General features: G+C 40.7%; 1 protein-coding gene across 5 annotated transcripts in view; it reads left to right on the top strand.

Moving 5' to 3' along the window:
- The window catches only part of LOC144953895 (atrial natriuretic peptide receptor 1-like), a 102,085-nt gene that overhangs the window by 54,598 nt on the left and 27,135 nt on the right, over positions 1-20,352 (top strand). For 3 of the 5 annotated variants that reach the window (XM_078884543.1, XM_078884541.1, XM_078884540.1), the window contains exons 12-17: positions 3,148-3,219; positions 3,780-3,939; positions 4,514-4,600; positions 6,215-6,370; positions 6,935-7,103; positions 14,656-14,802. In XM_078884543.1, coding sequence (XP_078740669.1) covers positions 3,148-3,219; positions 3,780-3,939; positions 4,514-4,600; positions 6,215-6,370; positions 6,935-7,103; positions 14,656-14,802 — 791 coding nt within the window. The remainder of the gene's footprint in view (positions 1-3,147; positions 3,220-3,779; positions 3,940-4,513; positions 4,601-6,214; positions 6,371-6,934; positions 7,104-14,655; positions 14,803-20,352) is intronic. The other 2 variants (XM_078884545.1, XM_078884544.1) reach the window with 1 other exon arrangement.

Here is a 20,352-nt window from a genome sequence, read left to right as displayed (position 1 = left end):
GATTTTAGGAGTGGACTAGTGCACATTTAATTAATGGCGATGTAGTAAAATAAAAATCCAATTACCAAAACTGTAAGCAATACCAGATGCGTGAAGCTGAAATTGTGGCACCTCTCATGAACACATGTAAAACATAGCATTCTCTGCTTGTGTACAAGTTTATGCACTGCCGTTAGTGTGGGGATGCTGCCATGTCGCTATGGTCAGCACACGAGTGGAGGCTGTTCCACCAGCACTGGCATGAGCAAGCAACTGCAAGGCTGCACCATTACCTTGTACACTTTTAGAATATACCCGTTAGCAGTCTCTAAAATGGTATAGCTATTGACTGTTTCTGTAATGTTCTGCCATTGCCAAGCAGCTTTTTTAAAGTTCACTGTTTAATGACATATGTTGTCTCAAGGATATCATACATTATTATATACTATATTTGCAAATACATTTCATGCTGTGAGAAATTAAGTACATACACCAAGCATGCGCTACATCAATCCCATTTAGGTCTCTCAGTGTGGAATACAATATTTATCTCAAGACACTGTACAGAATGAGTGGTGGTGACCAAGAGGTACACATTACTGATGGTTCTATAGGAGGATTCCAAAGAAGCAGTTGTTATATTTAAACATGGAGAGATAATTCATAGCACAGACAGTGAAGGGGAAAGACAGTTCGAATTGTTGGAGGAGAGGACCAGAGACGTAGAGCTTCCAGCTTGAGACCTAAGCTGGGATAGTCATGAATCCGAGTTTAAACTAAACAATTGTTTTGCGAGGTAAGGCTCACTGAGCTATATAGCTCTTTTTCAGAAGCGACTTGGCCACAAATGATTGCTCAACGAAGTAGCTTATTAGGTGGACATTTACAGTAGCCAAATACTCTAAACGCATGTCTCTCAATGTGGAAGGAAATAAACCTGAGAACCCGGAGAAAAATCCATGGGATCAAACCCACGACCTCCTATATACCGGGCGAGGTAGTTAACATCTCGCCTGTACCCATGCATTTATAAATGTGTAGTGCATCCAACTGAGTCGCAGACGTTCCTTTTAGAGGCAACACTTTTATATGTAACACCGTAACACAAAGGGGTAACTGCCCCTTTACCAGATACAGCCTAGGGTGGTGACCATCCAGCTAACTACACTATACAGAGGAGTTACAGCTACGAAGGGTCGGACCCTCACTCGGGTCTCCGACCACGTGGTTGCCTCGTAGGACGTAGAGCTTCCAGCTTGAGACGTAGAGCTTCCAGCTTGGAGAATGCAGCGAACCCAGTCCTTTTCCGGGACCCGCCTTATATCCCCCCACGGGTCGGGGGCCGCTCCGTCCTTGGCCCCGCCCCCTTCTGGAGCCTTCTAGCTCCCTCTCGAGAGCTCTCCCCGGACACGTGATCCCCCCTAGTCCCCCCAACCTGGGGGCCTCTCTGTGGACACTCCAGATCACGTGTCTGCAGGGTCAACCAGAGTGCCATGGCCCAGGGCCACCCTGCCCCTGGGCTGACACTCTCCCACTCCCCCTTGTGGGGGCCCGCACCACACGCTATGTGTGGTGCTCACGCGATCCCAGCGCACACCAAGCCCCGCTAGGGCTGGTACTACACCCGCCCACGGGGTGTATGTGATGACAGGGCATCGCGTGCCATTGCCCTCTCAGGTCGGCACCATACAGTGACATCCCCGATGTCACTACAAATGTACCCGGGTTTTGATAAGCAGACCCAAGCCACGGCCTGGGAGAACTCTTCCATTAAGTGTTCATTCAAACTCTGAATGCACGTTTGTTTAATCAAAATGATTACCACTTTTACACATATTTCAAAGTAATACCTTTACCTACTAAATATAACTTACAGCCTAAGCTACCATCACGTGAAACCCTTTAAGGCCAACGTTGATAGCATGTCCTTGTCCAGGTAGACAGTAACCAGGATCAAACGGATTCAGTGCATGTTTGAATCTTGTCTTTTTTGTCTTATTATATGTGTAGATAGTGTTTATACCGTATATACATTTTTAATGACCATCACCGCCATCAATTGATCTTGCTTAAATACTTGCCCAGTGTAGGTGCATCCGCCTAGGGTTGGACACAAAGTCACAGGTGGATGATGTGGGAAGGGGCAGGGGTGTGGAGGGGCAAGTAGTGGGGACGGCATGGGATGGGAGGGTATGAGTCCAATAAATTAATGAGGACAGATCTCGGCCTGGTTTGGCACCTGTGTTAAATGGTCTTGGAAATGTGGGATTATTGTGCGTATGTTCAGGGAAAGTTAAACGGTCATACTATCTTTTAATTGTACCCTATTATTCAGGGTGCCATGGTGGCGAGGTGTTAAATCCCTTGCCAGGTATACTGGAGGTCGTGGATTCCATTCCAACCCTGACGCCTGTATATTTGGAGTTTGCATACTCTCCCTGTGGTCGCGTGGATTTTTCTCCAGGTCTTTCGGTTCCCCCCCCACCCCGAATTTAGAAACATGCGTTTAGTGTATTTGGCTGCTTTAAATTTGAACTTGATAAGCCACTTTGTTGAGCTATCATCTTTGGCCAGGTCACTTCTGAACAAGAGCTATACAGCTCAGTGGGCCTTACCTGGTAAAATCATTTTGTCCGTGTTTATAACAAACTACGCATACTTGATTGAGAAATCAATATAAATGCAAATTCGATGTTTATGGTATTCGTTTCTTTCTTTATTAATTTAAAAATTTCTAAACGGCCAAGAAGGACAAATGTGAGGTTTAATTAATGACTGTTCAATTAATTGTATTACTGGAGATAATAACCTCTGCAGTCCCTAGCCTAATTAAAGCATTGGAAGGAAGTCTGTGTAGCTTTTAATATCAACAGTCACAAATTACAACACATTAGCGGTGTTGATTTTAAGTGCCTTCGTTTACTATGTATCTAATAGTGAATACGTGAAATTTTTAGGTATTCGAAACCATTTTCTCCTCATTTTAAGAGGCGTTCTTAATAAAATCTTGATATCATATGCCTCAGAATATTTCCCAATGAAGCAGTGTGTGGCTCACATCTAATTTTTCTATTGTTTTGTAGCAGTTTAGGTTATTTAAGTATGTATTTAATCATTACATGTGTGTGTAATGAAAGGTGTGACATGCCCGGATATTTCTTTTAACAGGACATTTTAGAAAACGAAAGCATTACGCTGGATTGGGTGTTCCGATATTCCTTAATCAATGACATAGTGAAGGTAAGATCAATACTGCGTTCCATGCTTCATAGCATGAACCTTAATACAAACCTTAACTGCTATTGTTATCTTTTATTTGCTTAACGTGTTATTTGTTTGTATTTAGATTTACTTACGTGGTCCCAAAGATTTTCTTCCCAATTGAGGTGTTTCGCTAAATGTAATGCATCTTCATTTTTTTAAATGAACATTGGTTTGTATATTATGTGCATTCTCTCTCTCCAAGTTGATTCAACCCACAAATGAGGTCTGCAATTTTCAGAATCTAAGGGGATAAAGGCACTGAAGCATGGTGATAGCTTTGCACTTCTTCTATTTCCCTTGTGACCAAACCAAATTGAATCAAGCACTTCCTGGCAATGCTTGCCCAATCAACCCAGCAATTGCTTTAAAAAAAAACATGCTATGCCAACGGACACACTTGAAGAGAGGACACAAATAGTGGGGTGATTTAAATAGCAAATAAGAGAATACATTTAGCCTCCTCACAAGCCTCCAGCACAGGTACACCAATGCAATCAGATTTTTTTTTATGCGCTATTCCTCCACTGTCACGACAGGGAATGCTGTTCCTGCACAACAGTGTTATTGGATCACACGGAAGCCTCAAATCCTCCAACTGTGTGGTGGACAGCCGATTTGTCCTCAAAATCACGGATTACGGGCTGGCCAGCTTCCGTTCATGCAGTGAATGCGAGGATATGCACTCCCTTTATGCAAGTATGTTCTTCCATGTCCCAATCGTGCCTGCTTTTTCTGCAGCACAAGGAAAATACTCGAGAAATAAAAACAAATAATGTCCAATGGTGGACTTTTGCGGCTTCAAATTTGCCTACCTTATTAGGCCATAAAGTTATTCTATTACCAACGCCATGATGATTGGATTTTTATTATTTTATGATTTGCTTACCCTTTTATTTCATTTTCCGTATTTTCCATTTTATAAATGAAAATGCCGCTGTCCAAAATGTCAGACCATTTAGCTTTTTTACTTTGAAGCGCTTGATAAGTCACGTAAACATTGCTCCCAATGTAGAAATCATATCCAGTACAAGTAACGTGCTGATTTGCATGTGTTTTGCAGTAACGCAATGCAAATCGTAATAATGCACAACCATGTGCTCACGCATATCAATAATCTGTGACATCACTTCAAGGCTGTTTTTAGCGCAAAAATTTGTTATAAAACCTTGATGGCTTTTAAAAAAATTAGTGACATGCATAGCAGCTGCCATGGTTGCTAATTTTAAAAATATATTTTTGAGATATTTTCTTGTTTCTGCGCTAAAAACAGCGCTGTCACGTGCTGTACTGTACTGGGCGATCACGGAGCAGCACCATGAGCAAACTGAAACCGTGATCGTGGAAACTGATGGGTCAGGTGAGTCGATTTTAACATTTGTTTATTTTCATAATTTTTTTTTACGCCCACGTTTATTTTTATTAATTACATTTACGTTTTTACGTGGTTTATCAAGCTGCGACCAGACAAAAAAATAGAATAAAACAATGGGCTTCCATCATTGGGCTGCAATTGTACATAGCTGTGTTGGTGCTGTCACAATCGCGACTGCCGTATCTCTTGGTGTAATGAGCGGAGCGCCTTTCACGTGCCGCCATTTGACATCGCCTTGATCTTCTGGCATTTTTATTACGGAGCTTGTGCAAGATACGGTATCCCAGTGGTGTAGAGTGGAAATGTTTCGGTGTGTGTGTGTCAGTGTGCTGTACATGTGCACAGGTGCATGTGCTATATTACCAACTCTGTCTAAGAGACACTTTTTATTAATTGTTGTTCTTTTGCTTTGGCACCAAAAAGTGGTTGCATGTAATTGAGTCACCCGGTTTGAATTGGTGCTCACTTGCCACCACCATGACCCACCTACATATTTTGGAGAAATAAAGCACTGTCAAGTGAAGTGCATGAATTCGTAAAGCCACGACCAGCCCTTTCAGCAGAGGGGAGTCAACCAGGATGGCTCTGCCAAATGGCGTTGTGTGCAAAGGCGTCCAGTCACCCACAGCTGTTCATTTACTCCAAGGAATGCGGCTTCATTATACGTGTGCCTGTGGCCTGCCACACTCTTGCTTAGGCTGTCAAGTTGCATAACGATAACATAGATACATATTTTACATGTGTATATAATGCGTACATTTACACTCCAACAAGAGCATGTTTGGTCATTTCTATATGTTATGTAAGAGGAAATACAAGCTAATTTAAACGTTGTGTGTACCATGCATGCATCCGTGCTTGTTGCATTGTTTGACGCCATGAGAACCATGTTGGGGAAAAACACACTTTACTCTATCTACTGAGTTTGCTTGAGAATTCAAGTATAATACTAAAATACGAACAGTCACATAATTGCTTACACTTTTCTGAAAAAAATGGCTAATAATAGCCCAGATATATAAAAAGAAAATACAAAATAAAAATTCCCTTTTAGGAAATGCAAATTTCCTTTTAAAATAGGGGATTTACTTGCTTTCAAACATCTCAAGGAGGATTGCTAGACGATCTTAACCCATATTTAAAATTAAATTCATTAGCTGAATGGGAGTACCTCTGCTTAAAAAGGTTGGTCAATTATTTCCAGATATGGTCAACAGTCTCTGTGGTCTCACTGTTTAGTCAGCTTTTGAATCAACTATTTTTCACAAAGAAAGATCAGAATCACCAAGTTTATTACAATAGGGTTTTATTTTACCTTGTTATTAAAAAGATAATATGCTTATTATATTAACGGATTGAGACACATTCACAATGCAATTGCATTACAATATGCAACATTTGCATAGATGTCATAAGCAGCATCTTGAAGTAAGACAAAAACACTATTTTCGTACAAAATCAACGTAATTTTGTTTTTGATAATTTCAGGTACTGAAAACATTTTGCAACCAATCGAAAAATGAAGCAAAATAAGGAAATAATGATTTCAACCTTTGTGTGTGACTATACTGGCCTTATCTTTTGTCGTGTGTTCCACAGAGAAGCTTTGGACAGCACCAGAGCTTCTGCGTTTAGAGCACCCACCTCCACAAGGCACCCAGAAAGGTGATGTCTATAGCCTTGGCATAATCCTGCAGGAGATTGCCTTAAGAAATGGAACCTTCTATGTGGAGGGGATGGACCTCAGCCCTAAAGGTGAGCCGCTGTCATGAGCATGGAGATGGTGCCATGCATATAGACCTGCGTTATTATTGCTATGAAACGTTGGTTCCTGACCTGGGATCCTTGGACCACAGTTAGGAGGCTCATGAATAGAAAAATTGTTTGCAGGCATCCGCAAAATGCCAATAAATCCACAGTGGATTGTACACCTGCGCGCTTCACTCCACCAAGCACACTTTTGCCTGGCTTCAATGAGTGATAGTGAACACATTTTGATAAATCTTCGTTTATATTTCAATATAAATGTGCTCGGGTTGGAGTGGTGGCAGAGTGAGCTCTGAACCTTGAGTGCACCATCTGGCCATAGCTAAAATCAGTGGTGAGTGATATCGGACAATGACTAAATGAAATCCACAGATTAAGATTTCACTAAATTTAAATATGTTGTCATCGACTGGACTAGGACCATGACTAAACTTAAGAACGCCGACTAAGTTAACGCTGCCAGGTGGTGGTTTTATGGAGGAGTTTGGCTCGTGACAATGATGTTTGTTTGAATGGGGCCATAACTAGAATTTATTCTGCTGCTATTTCCAGAGATTGTACAGAAAGTGAAGAATGGCCAGCGTCCATACTTCCGGCCATCCACGGATGAATCTTGTCACATTGAGGAGCTTGGGCTTCTCATGCAACGCTGCTGGGCCGAAGACCCAGCGGAGCGACCGGATTTCAGTCAGATCAAGATGCTCATTCATAAATTCAACAAGTGAGTGCAGGCAATTGGGCAACGTGGAGACGAGCACACTCACGACTGAGCCACGTTATACGCCTAGTCAATGATTCAATTTCCACAGCAATTGGGTAACTCCTTTAGGGAATTATCAAAGCACACCATTTACTGTGAAGTGGTTATTAAAGGCCCTGTGACATCATTTACAAAAGTAGGTCATCCCAAAAGTGAACATTACCCGTAAACAGCAGAAAGAAGTCTAAATGTCACCACATGATTACAATTACCTAAGTACCCATTGCAAAAGCAAGAAAGGTCAATGGCCTCACACCTGGTTAAAGGCCATAGATTACTAATTCATTGAAATGGATTAGAATCAAGAGGCAATCACAAGCACAAGTGAGAAAAAAATTCGCATGCTTATTCACCACGGCAAGTGAGTGAGGCTCAACATTATCATTCTCAAATAAAAGTAAACAGCTCAAGATGACCAATTATGGGCATGAGTCAACACATTATTCTTTTGGAATCGATGTGCCAAGTACAACTGACGAGTAATAATCATGAGAATAATAATGAGGTTTGTCAACATGATACCAAAATGGCATTCATGGAACTAATTGGCAGAAATGTTTAATAATATAAATACTGAATATAAAAACTGTTTTACAAAGCACATGACGAAAATATTAAACTAAATGGTTTAGGATTTGGTAATTTCTTTTCTCGATAACAATGATCTGCATATCTGGGTTTAATGTGAGCTTCAGGGACAGATAATCAGAAGTCTTTTGTTTTAATGGGATTGCCTGAATTGTAAATATGGTCAGTCCATTGTTTTAAATTGAAAATGTACAGCAACATGTGTGAAGTTATCATGGACCCTAATGCTATTTATGCTTATGGCAATGGGTTCAGGAGCTAAATACCAATGTCGAGGTCTGAGGGCCAAGAGAGGGATATACCTAATCCGCATAAGCAGTGTAGATCTGAGCATGACAAGTGATTGACAAAGTCATCTTAATAGAGTGCAAGTTATAATAAAGTGAGTTGAGAGGGGGGGGGGGATGAGTTGCAAATATTATCAGTGTTAGGTGTGTAGAATGAGGCTAAGGACTCTGTGTGGCTGGTTTATTTACATGACAAGATGAAGAGAGGAGAGTTTCACAAGTAAAGCAACGTTAATATAGAATTGAGGGACAGTTCAGCAGCACACTGGCCGTAGATGTACCTGTAGAAAGGGCAGAGGGAGGCATCACTTATGATGAGAAACGGGGCTATATCAACAATAAGCTTCCAATTGGATTCTGTGAAGGTATTTTGGTGTTGACTTTGACAAACCACTCCAGATGTGGGAGCTCTACTCCATTCCGGAAACAGACTAATGATTTGTACATCACGATCCCTAAACTCAGAATTTGCGTGATAAAAGGGACCCGATTTCCTTTGAAGTATTAGTAATAACATAAATTAAGTGTGAATGCAAAGGGAGAATAGACAGATATTTCAATGGTAGTAATATTAGGCGCATTAGAAATATGAACAAACTGTAATGGCCTCGTGGAGGAAATTAGTAAGAGTTTGTGTATTAATATATGCAAATAACAAGGTTAATGCAACCTCACTGGAATGTGTGAAAGTTCAGAGGAATGTGAGGTACTTGAGTCTAGTATGGTCTGCTGCAGTTTCTTGGTGTGTTCAGTTTGAGACTTAAATGAGTAATTGCATTCAAGTTTAGTATCCTGAGTGGTTAAGGGTGGATATTATTGATTGCTCATCTCCTGTTTCAAACCTTGAGCCAGTGGTGGAAAGTCCACATTTCTTTAACAGGAAAGAGTCGATCTATAGGACAACAACTGTTGACTTCTCCATTTGTTGTATTCATTTTATGGATGCCAGATGAATGATGGGCTGAGTCAATGCCCAACCAGTAAATGAAATTAGTCCATACCACAAAATGTATGGGTGATTTTTAGAACATGCCAAATTTGGGACATGCCACTCGCATGCTCTTGCTAATAACGTCACGCAATATTTTAACGTCCACTCTGAAGCAGACGGCACATATATATGGTTAATACAGCTGCAGTAATAACCAGGGTAGCCACTGGAGTCGAGCTGTGAAACTCTGCAACAAGTGGCGAACCTGTTTCCCCAAGGTTATGTTGACATGGCCTTTATTAAACATTGCAAAGGGAGATGTGGTGGCAAATGGGGTATTTTGAAAGGGTAGCAGTTATATTGACTGGAAAGTATCAAGCTCTTGGAAGAGTCATTCACTAGGCTTTGTATCACTCAGAAATTATGTCCTTGCTCCGAGGCTTGCACAGTTCACCAATACGTGCTCATTTGTTGGTATTCATTGTATTTTTAAAGGCAAAATAGGAGTATCACAAAGCACGGGTCACATCCTGTAAGGATTGGCGCGGCACTATTAATGATTTCTGACAGGGTGTGATGTAGTGGGAGAAAATGGAATCTGCTGGCCTGTCTATCACCCCCACTCTCACTTTCTTTTTGCTCCTTGGCAATATTTCTTGGGTCGATTAAATCCTGCAAAAATCCAATAGCATTACGTGAGGTTATTTTTAATTGATTTTTTTACGTTCAGCATGTCTTTTTTATATTATGCTTAGTTTGTTTTCTTTGCAAAATTGATTTAGCAAATTTATTATGAAGGTGCCTGATATTACATATATTTTTCTGCACAATTTACTGAATATTTATACGTTATTGTACAGTATTTTACCAACAATATAAACACAATTTAAAACATATAAACTGCCACTTAATCTCTAGCTGGGAAATTTCCATATCTATTTATCCAGATTTATGATATATTGCTGCTCCTAACTGCTACAGGGCATTTCCTTGCAAATAATACACAACATGTTCATACACCTGAATGACATACAGTAAACTCAATATTTAATACTTTACTGTATTTTATATATTTTTTAAAATCCAAATATGAGTACTGCTTTTGTATTATTTTATCCAATATAATGGTATTTTTCTCTACTTAAAGATCACTCACATTTACATCTACCAGTCATATCTGTATTATCACTCTGCATAATGTGGGCTGAAAGCAGTCCATTTCTAATACTGAATATACTGTTACGATATTGGGAACACTACTTCATAATAATGATAATGTACACTTAGACCACTTCTTAACACTATATACATATCAAGACAGTGGAAAGGAAAAACTATATATATTAAACATTCAATATCGTAGAAACTTGCCACGGTAACCAAGCATGCATAACAGTAACAGACATTAAATACGGTTAAAATTTAAAATAAAACGTTCTAACAAACCCACTACATGCGGCTGATGTATAAATACAATGCAATGAGGGGGAACCTATTTACCATATATCCACAATCACACACAACCACCTTGAATGGTCTAAAACAGTCATACACTCAATCATAGTGTGGACTTCAACAATGAGAGGGAGTCAATAGCACGGATATTGAGAGGAAGGGAATTCCACACTGCAGGGGCAGCTGAGGAGATAGAGCAACTCCCCATGGGGAATAAACAGAGATGAGAGAGGAAAGGTAGGTGGGGTGGAACCATGGAGAATCTTGAAGTCAGCGATGGCAATCTGAAAATTAATGTGAGGGTGGATGGGTGACCAGTGAAGGGAACGAAGTACGGGGGTGATGTTCTCACATGTGTGGGTGTGGGTGAGAATTTGTTGCGGCGACATTTTTAATGGTCTGGATCAGCAAGTTTTTATATGAACGATTTGGGAAGACAATAAAGGATATAATTTCAACAATCTAGCCAAAAAGTGACATATGCATGAATAAGGGTTTCGTCAACAGTCGGCATACCTAAACTGCAAATATGGGACATTAAGGTAGTATGTTCCACAAAATTTTGATGTATGGGAATACTTTAAATGCTCAGATGACATGCTCTCTTTACCAGTTTGATATTAACGTTAAGAAGACGAACATTTGACAGGGAAGCCTTCCTTAGGACAGCTTCCTCCCTGAATAGGAGAACTTACATTTTTACAACATTGAGCTGCAGAAAACTGGGACCTATCCAATCTGATACATCATCCATGTGAGGTATTAGGGCAAACCATGCTATTTGGGTTTGGTGGTTCAAGAATGATGTAGAGCTGGGTGGCATCAGCATAGCAATTGTGACTCATTTAAATAGGAAATGATGTGTCCAAGTGGTAAGAGATAGCTTTTAGAAAGGCAAAGGAGTCAGAATATAACCTTGTGGAGCACAGTGTATATATTGGAGGACAACCCTTGTTGCACAGTTATAAAGAATACACATTCAGATGGACGAGAGAAGAACCAGGAGAGCAGTGCACCTGAGATGCCCATGCAGGGTTGGGGACGTTCAAGAAGAATACACTGGTAAATCGTGTCAAATACAGCATAATAACCAAGGAGGGCCTTGATACCTGCGTAGAACTTTGGTTGAAAACCAAAGAGTGTTACAGATTAGGGGACCACAAAGATATGCATCGCCAAGACTGGTAATGAATTGCTGTATGTGAGACTGCTGCTTAAGCAAATAATAATAATGATGATACATTGTTAACGGTTTGCTAATATGAAATGCATCAATTGTTGATGCAAACTCATGCATGGCAGACCATAGTTTGGACAAAAAAAAACATTGTGTCATAACGATGAGTCACGTCCACGTTTCTCCATGCTGTGGACTGTTACGCAGCAAGTGAGACTCACACCATTGTTATTTTGCACGCCGCTGCAGCACACTGAAATCGCCTCCACTGTGCCGCATGCAGGAAATAAAAGAAAAATTCTGCGGCAGATCATTTGAGTCTAGCCCTAAAATAATAGTGTTACATCTGGTGTAGTGTGCACCCAAGCACCCCCCCCCCAACCCCTTCCTTCTCCCCAAGTGATCTTTGTCCCCCCCCCACTCCACTGCTATGCTGATAAACAACGCAACCCTTGGCTTTAAATGGCAAAATAATCCAATAGCCGAGACTCGAGCGAGCGCTAAAGATTGTACGAAACCTTGAGTGCAATTATAATTGCAAGAGCTTATTCCCTCCCCCCCCCCCTGGAAGACAATGCTATTCCGAAGATTAGGACTATGTGATGGCTCCTAATATTGTTTTATTATCCAGACAGTGAATGCACAGTTTTTCTAATAATACAGCACTCTTGTATGTGTGTGCACTTCATAGTGGCTGGTACATTGCTGTAATTAAACCTTTTAGCATGGCAAAACATTGCAAAGGCTGTATGCATCACAGAACAATAGTGCGACACGGCATCTCGTCGCATGTTGTGTTGGAAAATTACTCCTTTTTTGCGTTGATGAAAAGGTGAAGTCCATTGTAAAATATAAGAGCGAGAGTAAAATTGTACAGTGCATTCGATGTGTTCTCTATCTGGGGGAGAGTTTAGATAAACGCACACTCGTGGCTCGGTGTGAGCATGGCTTCACACAGCTGCCCACTCGTGAGACGATTTGCGTGGGTGGAGGCCGATAGTGCACAGCTCGTCGCTAGGCACCCACGAAGCTCATTAACCCCTCTCCGTCACATTTTTGCCCATAAATCATTTCTCATAGCCTTCCCTGCCAAGTGAGTTTAAGTGTCAACTGAAACTCACCTGGGGTTACAGAATGCCATTATGTTGCACTTTGAGTTATATTCATTGTGACGTTGTTGTTACAAGATGGAAGAAACGCTGCAGACAACACAACGCAATTTGGATGTACATAGCGACTAGAGTCGACCGCATCTCAAGATGCTGTACAGAAGCAGTGTGCTTGTGTATTTCATGGAGAGAGGGGCATGGAGTCGCCAGCATGGATGGCAGGGAGGAGGAAGTCCCAGACTATTGGGTAGTTCGACATACATATTCGTTTTTTTGTTAATCATATCCCTGGAAGTGTCAACATTGGGCCATTGTTGGTACAACATTGGCATGTTTACTGGAATATGGTGTGGGTGGGGTGGTGGCCCAGTGGTTAGCACACTGCACAATGAACCCGGTAACCTGCGTTTGCTTTCTGACCACAGCTCACATCAGTGGCGAGTGTTATCTGAATTGGCCCTTAGTCCGTTCTTCACCAACCAGGACTGACTAAAGTGGTGAAGTATGGTCAAACAACACCACACCTCCGATTTGCACGGTTGGCTACGTACGGCCCGAAATAAAAAGTTCTACATACAGAAGAGAATAAGTGACCTAACACTGATTGAAAACGGACTAGGTTCTTTGACAGAAAGCCAGTGGCTGAAGAGGAGAATGTGTGGTAGAGAGTTGAGCAAGGTGGAAGAGGAAAGCTATACATGGGCGAGTGCATGGTTGCAGATGGCGAGTGCAATCTTGGAATTGATTTGGGAGTGGACGGGAAGCCAGTGGAGGGTTTATCAGCAATGGGAAGGTGTGACATTGTCTACTGACATGGGTGAAAAGTTCGGCAATGGTATTTATATCACCTGTAGTTTGAAGATGAGGAATTGTGTAATGCTGTAGAGGAGAGAGTTACAATAGTTGAGTCAATCTGTGATGAAGGCATGGATTGTCGAGTTGAGATATATGGCGAGAGAACAAGAGCTTGGGATCAATGACAACTCGCGGGATTCACACACTCTGCGCCAGTGTAATGTCAGAGTTCAGGAGGTGCACACTCAAACCAGAATCTTCTTTGACCTCCTACGCATTTCACAAGTAGTACTAATCACATATCTGCATTTCCCATAAATATGCTAAATTCCTCTTGATATGCAAATTATTTTGTCAAGGCGCTCTTCCCCTTCCAACCCAGCTTAAATATACGCTCCAAGCGTGGTGGTGTTTCATTCAGACGCTGTCTCCCCGACAGACCTGGTCTTCACCTGATGACGGCTGCTTGCATTGTGGCCAAAACGTCGTGAGAATTATTTGGTTTATGTTTTATTTTTATTATTTTATTATTTCCCTTCTACGTGACTTTACCGAAAGAACCAAGAGGATGAATCCCTGCAGTCACGAAAGCTTTAAATCGAACTTTAGTGAGAATAATGTAGTAATAGTGAAAAGGAATTAATCTCCTGTAATTGTATCACACGTGCCAGGAGGAAGTAACGATGTGGATATTGTATCGGACTATTAAAGTTTGAGTAGTAAGATGTATAAATTGAGAGTTGTGAAAGAATCAAGACACATAAAGGTTAACCATTTAGTCTTGCTTGCAATTAGTGACGGTCTTACAGATAAAAGGTCCAATTTAATCCAGTTGCAGTTTTCTTTGAGATTCATGGGCAGTTTGATTTACGTTGTCTTCAAAATGTAGTTTTTCGCATAAAGTAAAACTACATTTCACAAAATCATTCTAAATGTGTACATATCGGGCAATTAATATCAACAATTGTGTTTTATTAATTGCAACTGCATGTTTTTTACATGTTTTTCCTCAGCATTAACGCCTATTTTATCTTGAACAAACCCAATCTCTCAGGTTATAGAACATAGTTGATGTTGGTTTCAGAGACAGTCTCTTTGAATGTGTCTATGCAGTATATACAATTACAAGTGGATTTTATTTTTTTTGGTGTGTTGTTGGAATGCTTTTTAGAGAAAACAGCACCAACATTTTGGACAACCTGTTATCCCGCATGGAGCAGTATGCAAACAACCTGGAGGAGCTGGTCGAAGAAAGGACACAGGCCTACCTGGAAGAAAAGCGCAAAGCTGAGGCCCTCCTCTATCAGATTCTACCACAGTAAGTGGCAGCATGTCGGGAAGCTTGGACTGAGGAAATATCATCTTCTCTCGCATTATCAGGAGAATCAGTTAAAATCTTTCAGGTCACACTACACATGCACGTCATAAATATACGTTTTTTTTTGTCTCTTCCCGACAGTGTTCATATACCATATTGCAGGTCAAAGACACTTCGTTTTATTTGTCTTTATTTGCATTCTTCAACTTTCTAATTCCCCACCAACACCTATTTTGCCAGGTTCTTACAATCTTGCTCAATTCAAGAAACATCGGCTATTTGTTGCTGGCTGCTTGGCGTTTTGGGACTGGGTTTGTGGTCAATAACCATAGTTAACAATGAGTGATATTATTAATACCTACAGAACATATGAAACACCCTGCCATATTAAACTCACTCACCCTGTTGAGTTCTTCTCTAAAGACTCAACTTTTCCCTGCTTACACTTCCCATGTATGACTCCGGACCTTGTCGCATTCATATTTCTAACTTCTTGCATGGTGCACTGAGATCCCTGGATGAATTGTGCCTTATAAATTACAATTATTTAAAAACCTTTTATTTTTACCATACTGGCCTGAACAGGTGCTGCTGACAGCACTTACCAAAACAGAATCAAACATGCTGCTTCATGAAATCAATTACTGTAAATTGAATTGAACATGTACATCCTCTGAAAGAAAAATATACAAAAAAACCTCTTTGGTCAAGAGTCATTGAATTAAAATGTAGTATCTTCCTGGGAAGATTGCATAACGCAACAGACCTGGACTATTTTCTTGTTATTAGTGGTCATAGAATGACTGACAGATGGGAAGAGCAATTATCCGTTATGATTTGTATGACATTTAAGGGATAATTAAATTATATTAAAAATAATAAAGAAAAGTGAACAAGCTATAAGGATTTGAGTGTCAATAACCCAAGCCATAAAACAGCACCTCTGATTAGCATGGTTGGCTATGTACGGTGTGAAATAAGTTCAACATACATACAATAAATAGTAAATGCTAAGCACCTGGCTTCCCCTATCCCGATAAATGGACTGTTCACTTGCCAGCGCTTTGTCTCCACAACTATCACCCACATGACACACAGGTCGAGCTTGTGTATTCCACTCTGTCTCCACTAGGACACTGCTATGCAATGCCAACCAACTGCTCGGATATCGACGATCAACCATCTCCTTTGATGCCAGTCACAAATTCGATAAAACACTTAATGCAGACCTCACATTGTAAATCCACTTTACAACTTCCACCAAAAATCAAAGACTGTTGAGACCACGATTCTGTTAACAACCACTAAATGATCCCGTGGCTCTCTCCTCCGTGTTAGCACTCGATAATATTTCCGATTTCCACTTATTTCCCAAAACAAAACGCAACGTATTGTACTAAATTCCTCATAGGCCAGTTTGTACCACATGGGAAAATCACGTCCCAATGGATAATCGATAATTTTGCCACCACCATTATTGCTCCAAATAAGGAACAGCTCTGGAAATCCCCTTGTGTTGTATTTTATACCCTTAAGACAAAGTAAACTGAACTGCTATTTAAACCATCCTTCTCTGTATTATATTTAAGATAAACGAATCCCCTGCTTACTACAACTTTATGCACTCGTCACATTGCTAAATATTGCACCAGCAGAACCTGTATAAATTTAGAATTATCATTTACCTTAACAAATAAAATGTATTCACAAAATTACTTGTTTTACCTAATTTTGAATACCATTTGGATATCTCTGCCTGAGTTAAGCTATTAATCACGATTGCCCTCACTAAGCTTCAACAAACTTACTAAATCTCCTCACCTCTTCTCTCGCCATCTGTAACTCGACAGCAGTACTCCAATAATCCACACTGATATGGAGGGTCCATATCGTGGATCCTGTAATCTGCGGTGCACCGCTGAGGTTAGTTCTATCCGCGAAAAAATCACGCAATGCGGTGTATCATCAATAATTGGAGGAATTAGCTGCACAATTCAATTAATTCGCTCAAACTAATCCGCGAAAAATGTGCAGATTACAGGTGAAGCACAAGCATGTGACTATCGGACAAATTAATCCGCAATAATTTGCGGATTGTAAGGTTATATGTTTTTCTAAGACCCAAATGACACAAATCTCCCATATGGGTCTATCTTAAAAGATGTTTGTCTTTGATATACGAGTCAGCATTGTGCAGCGTTCGTTTCGACTCAACAAATTATGTCAGGAGAGTTAGTCTGTGTTATCGCAAAACAAAAAGTGAAAATTGATTAAAGAAATATCTTGCCACTATTTTTTTCCCTGCAGCTCCGCATTATCCTCGCCCACGTCTATGGATCGTGGTTTGCAGTCCATATAACATTTCCACTGTGGTATGCCGCGGATTATGGGAGGAGTCACTAACCCCTGGTTACAGGAATTTTCCGATTATTGGAGTCCTGCTATATTTGTCTAATTTTCACCCTGGGACCAATATTCACCACCCCAAATTCGAATATCACATCACACTCTTGCCGTCGCTCACAACAGGGGGGCCATTCCATTAACACTCTTTGGTTATTGTTAAACGATTTAGGACGGTTTGCTAATGAGAACGAGCACGATTTCCATTGCACCATAGCCAAGGTGAAAACCATTCACCTTAAATGCCTTTTCACTGGAAATGTGATTTTAAATTAATGGAAATGCATTTTTTTCAACAACACGTACTGTATATGCTATAGGTGTAGCGACTTGCCACTTTGCTATCTATATGTATGTATGTTGAACCGTACATAGCCCACCATGATAATCGGAGGTGAATTATTTCTTTTTTTTTACATTGCGATGAATGTAGTGACCTCTAGGGGCTGGAGGGGTCATGAAAACCCTTTACATACATGTAAAAATTTAAAAGGCTGATTGCTGTATGACAGGTTTAATTTAATATACACCGTGCTGTATGAATGTAGCCATGGCACGGTGCTGACTGGCTGCTGGGTTTGACTTTCATTTACCTTGCAAGGTTCATAAATCAGTTTTCCAGAATTCACATTGAACAGCTCGTCCAAAGACAATTATTTAACATATCAAATCTAACCAGAGTACTTTATAGAGATAAACAAATGTTTATGTCACTTAGCCTTCAAGACGTTGTTTTATAAGGTTCCTCGTTGAAAATGTTGGTCAAATGCAATTGAGTCTTTGTAAGTGGCTGGAGAAAATGTATAAGAGGGAAAATATTCCAAAACTATACAGAAAGTGGAGCAGAAAATGGCTTCGTGCATTACCTGTTATTTATCACCTCTCAGCCACTGAATGATGATGTCACACCAATCCTACCTCCAAAATGCTGGATGATGGGTGTATTTAATCACACCAGCATATTAGTAGCTGCTTGGAAGATAAAGGGAGCTGGAAAAGCGTGGTACTGCTGTTAACAGTTCTAATTTGCGAGCTCAACACTTTTAGTCGCATATCATCCCCACTCCCATGATTCATTGTTGCTGAAGCAAAGGGAGAGTCGGGCAGAGGAGAGGGGGAATAGCTTGAGCTAAGACATCAACAGGAACAGGAAGGGAGTTCCAGACTGCCAGAGGAGGAATGACACAAAGAGTTGTTTGCTGAAGCAGGGAGCACTTGAAGTGGAGTAGAGCGAGATGAGATGGTAGAGGTAGGCAGGGACAAGTCTATGCAGAACCTGGAAGATGGTGAGGGAGATCTTTTAGTTTATATGGGACTGGAATTAGGAGCCAAATACATCACCTACATTGTTTCAGTGAGCCCAGATGCAATCAACAATCCATGTCAGATACTAAAGCCGAAGGTTACATTTGTTGAGATTGGATGGCAATCGGGACAGTCTTGACTAGCATACAATATTTCCATTGAGTTATGAGTCTCCTCATCAGCTTGAAATATCAACGTACATTGCAAGTTTACTTTATTGATAATCTCAGCGAGAGTCAAATTTAATAAGGTCAGTTTATGCATTGGTTGAAGGTCACGGCGTTTAAATATTTCTGCAGCGCAAGCATTTTGCCAAGTGGCATTCATTGAAATCAATTTACAATTTATGCATCATTGTCTGGGGTAAAATGGGCAGATTTTTTGCGCTGCAGATGGCAAGGAATCCTGAGGCAGGCTGGGAATGCTGCGTTTTTTTGCACTCAGCACGCACCGTGATGCCAACGTGTAACCCAAACCTTCAGACAGAGCTGCCCAATCAGGCTCTGAGCCATGACACAAACTCGTGAGTGTATTCGTTTGCCTGGCAGTGAGTGGTGGGCAGCTAATTAAGAGATATACATGTGTTCTCTTCTGCAAACATTACAATTTACAGCAATGCTAATGATAATACACCAATCACGATTAATTTTGGCCAATACAATAATTACATCATCATTATAGGTTGCTCAAATGAAAACTAAGTGAAAGATATGCACCACGTGAAGTAGAGATTGCAAGAAAGTTGGAATGTCCAGCACTGGCTTCAATCGAGATGAGCACCATCCACCAATCATTTGGAGCAGCAGCAAATCCAAAATATCTCAATTGCAACCTTTATTATTTTTATTTATCTTTAATCACTCAATGTTATGATAAAAAATACACACTTAGAACTCGTGCAGAGGAGTGTTAAGGAATAGTCTGTGAAAGGTTATGCCACAGAATTACTTCTGAGATCCCTTCCAGTTGCGTTTATTCACATTAGAGGACAAACCTTTAAACATGCCCTGCTAGAGATAATTGTTTGTCACAAGGGAGTAAAAACCAATATCTACAATTCTCAGAACTGGAATTGAACCAAATCAAGGGAACTACAAAATTTAATTTGATGCGGTGTTTGTGCAGTCGTTGGTTATTGGGGTGAGACCATTAACTCGCTCTTCTTGATAACCCAATTTAATCACAGGCGGCTGCCTGGATTCGAACCTAGGATCTAAGGGTTTCAGCTCAGTGCTCTGACCCAGTGACCACTTGGCCACCAGCAGCACAAACATTATTTAATACAGTCCACAAAAGCATATTTAAAATGTACGTCTGTATATCAAACTCACATTCAGCTGTATACACACATATCTGTGACATGTGGAATAACTGGGTTGTAGATCGGCCAATATACAGATACAGTAAAAGGAATTATGCACAGATAAAAGGAATTGCCCTGCACGGGTCACGTCACCTGAACTGTGTTATCCGTAGGTCACTCAGTGCCATGTTACACATACGGCAACTTTAAAATACATCCAAAATATTTGTTTTACTTCCCATAGTCTCTCCCTGTTCACACAAGCATGGAGCAGTGTGTGTTGGTGGTCCCGAGCCAGTGGTATGAATTCCATGTTTCTCCCTCCATAGGACAACCACTGTTTATTACCACGAAGTTGTACTCGTGTTTATTTTGCCCTGGATAAATGATGGGCTGAGTCAACCCACAACCATGATTTTAACTCACAACTTTTTGATAGCGAGGGAAGTGCTTTACCACAGTGGCACTCGACACATTGGCCAGATAACCATCAGCTGCCATTTGTTACCCACTTCTTGATGGACACTCGCATCGTCGCC

This window comes from Lampetra fluviatilis, chromosome 3, assembly GCF_964198595.1.
Source record: "Lampetra fluviatilis chromosome 3, kcLamFluv1.1, whole genome shotgun sequence".
In the NCBI taxonomy this organism is placed as follows: Eukaryota; Metazoa; Chordata; class Hyperoartia; order Petromyzontiformes; family Petromyzontidae; genus Lampetra; species Lampetra fluviatilis.
This window is presented reverse-complemented; position numbering and strand designations above follow the sequence as displayed.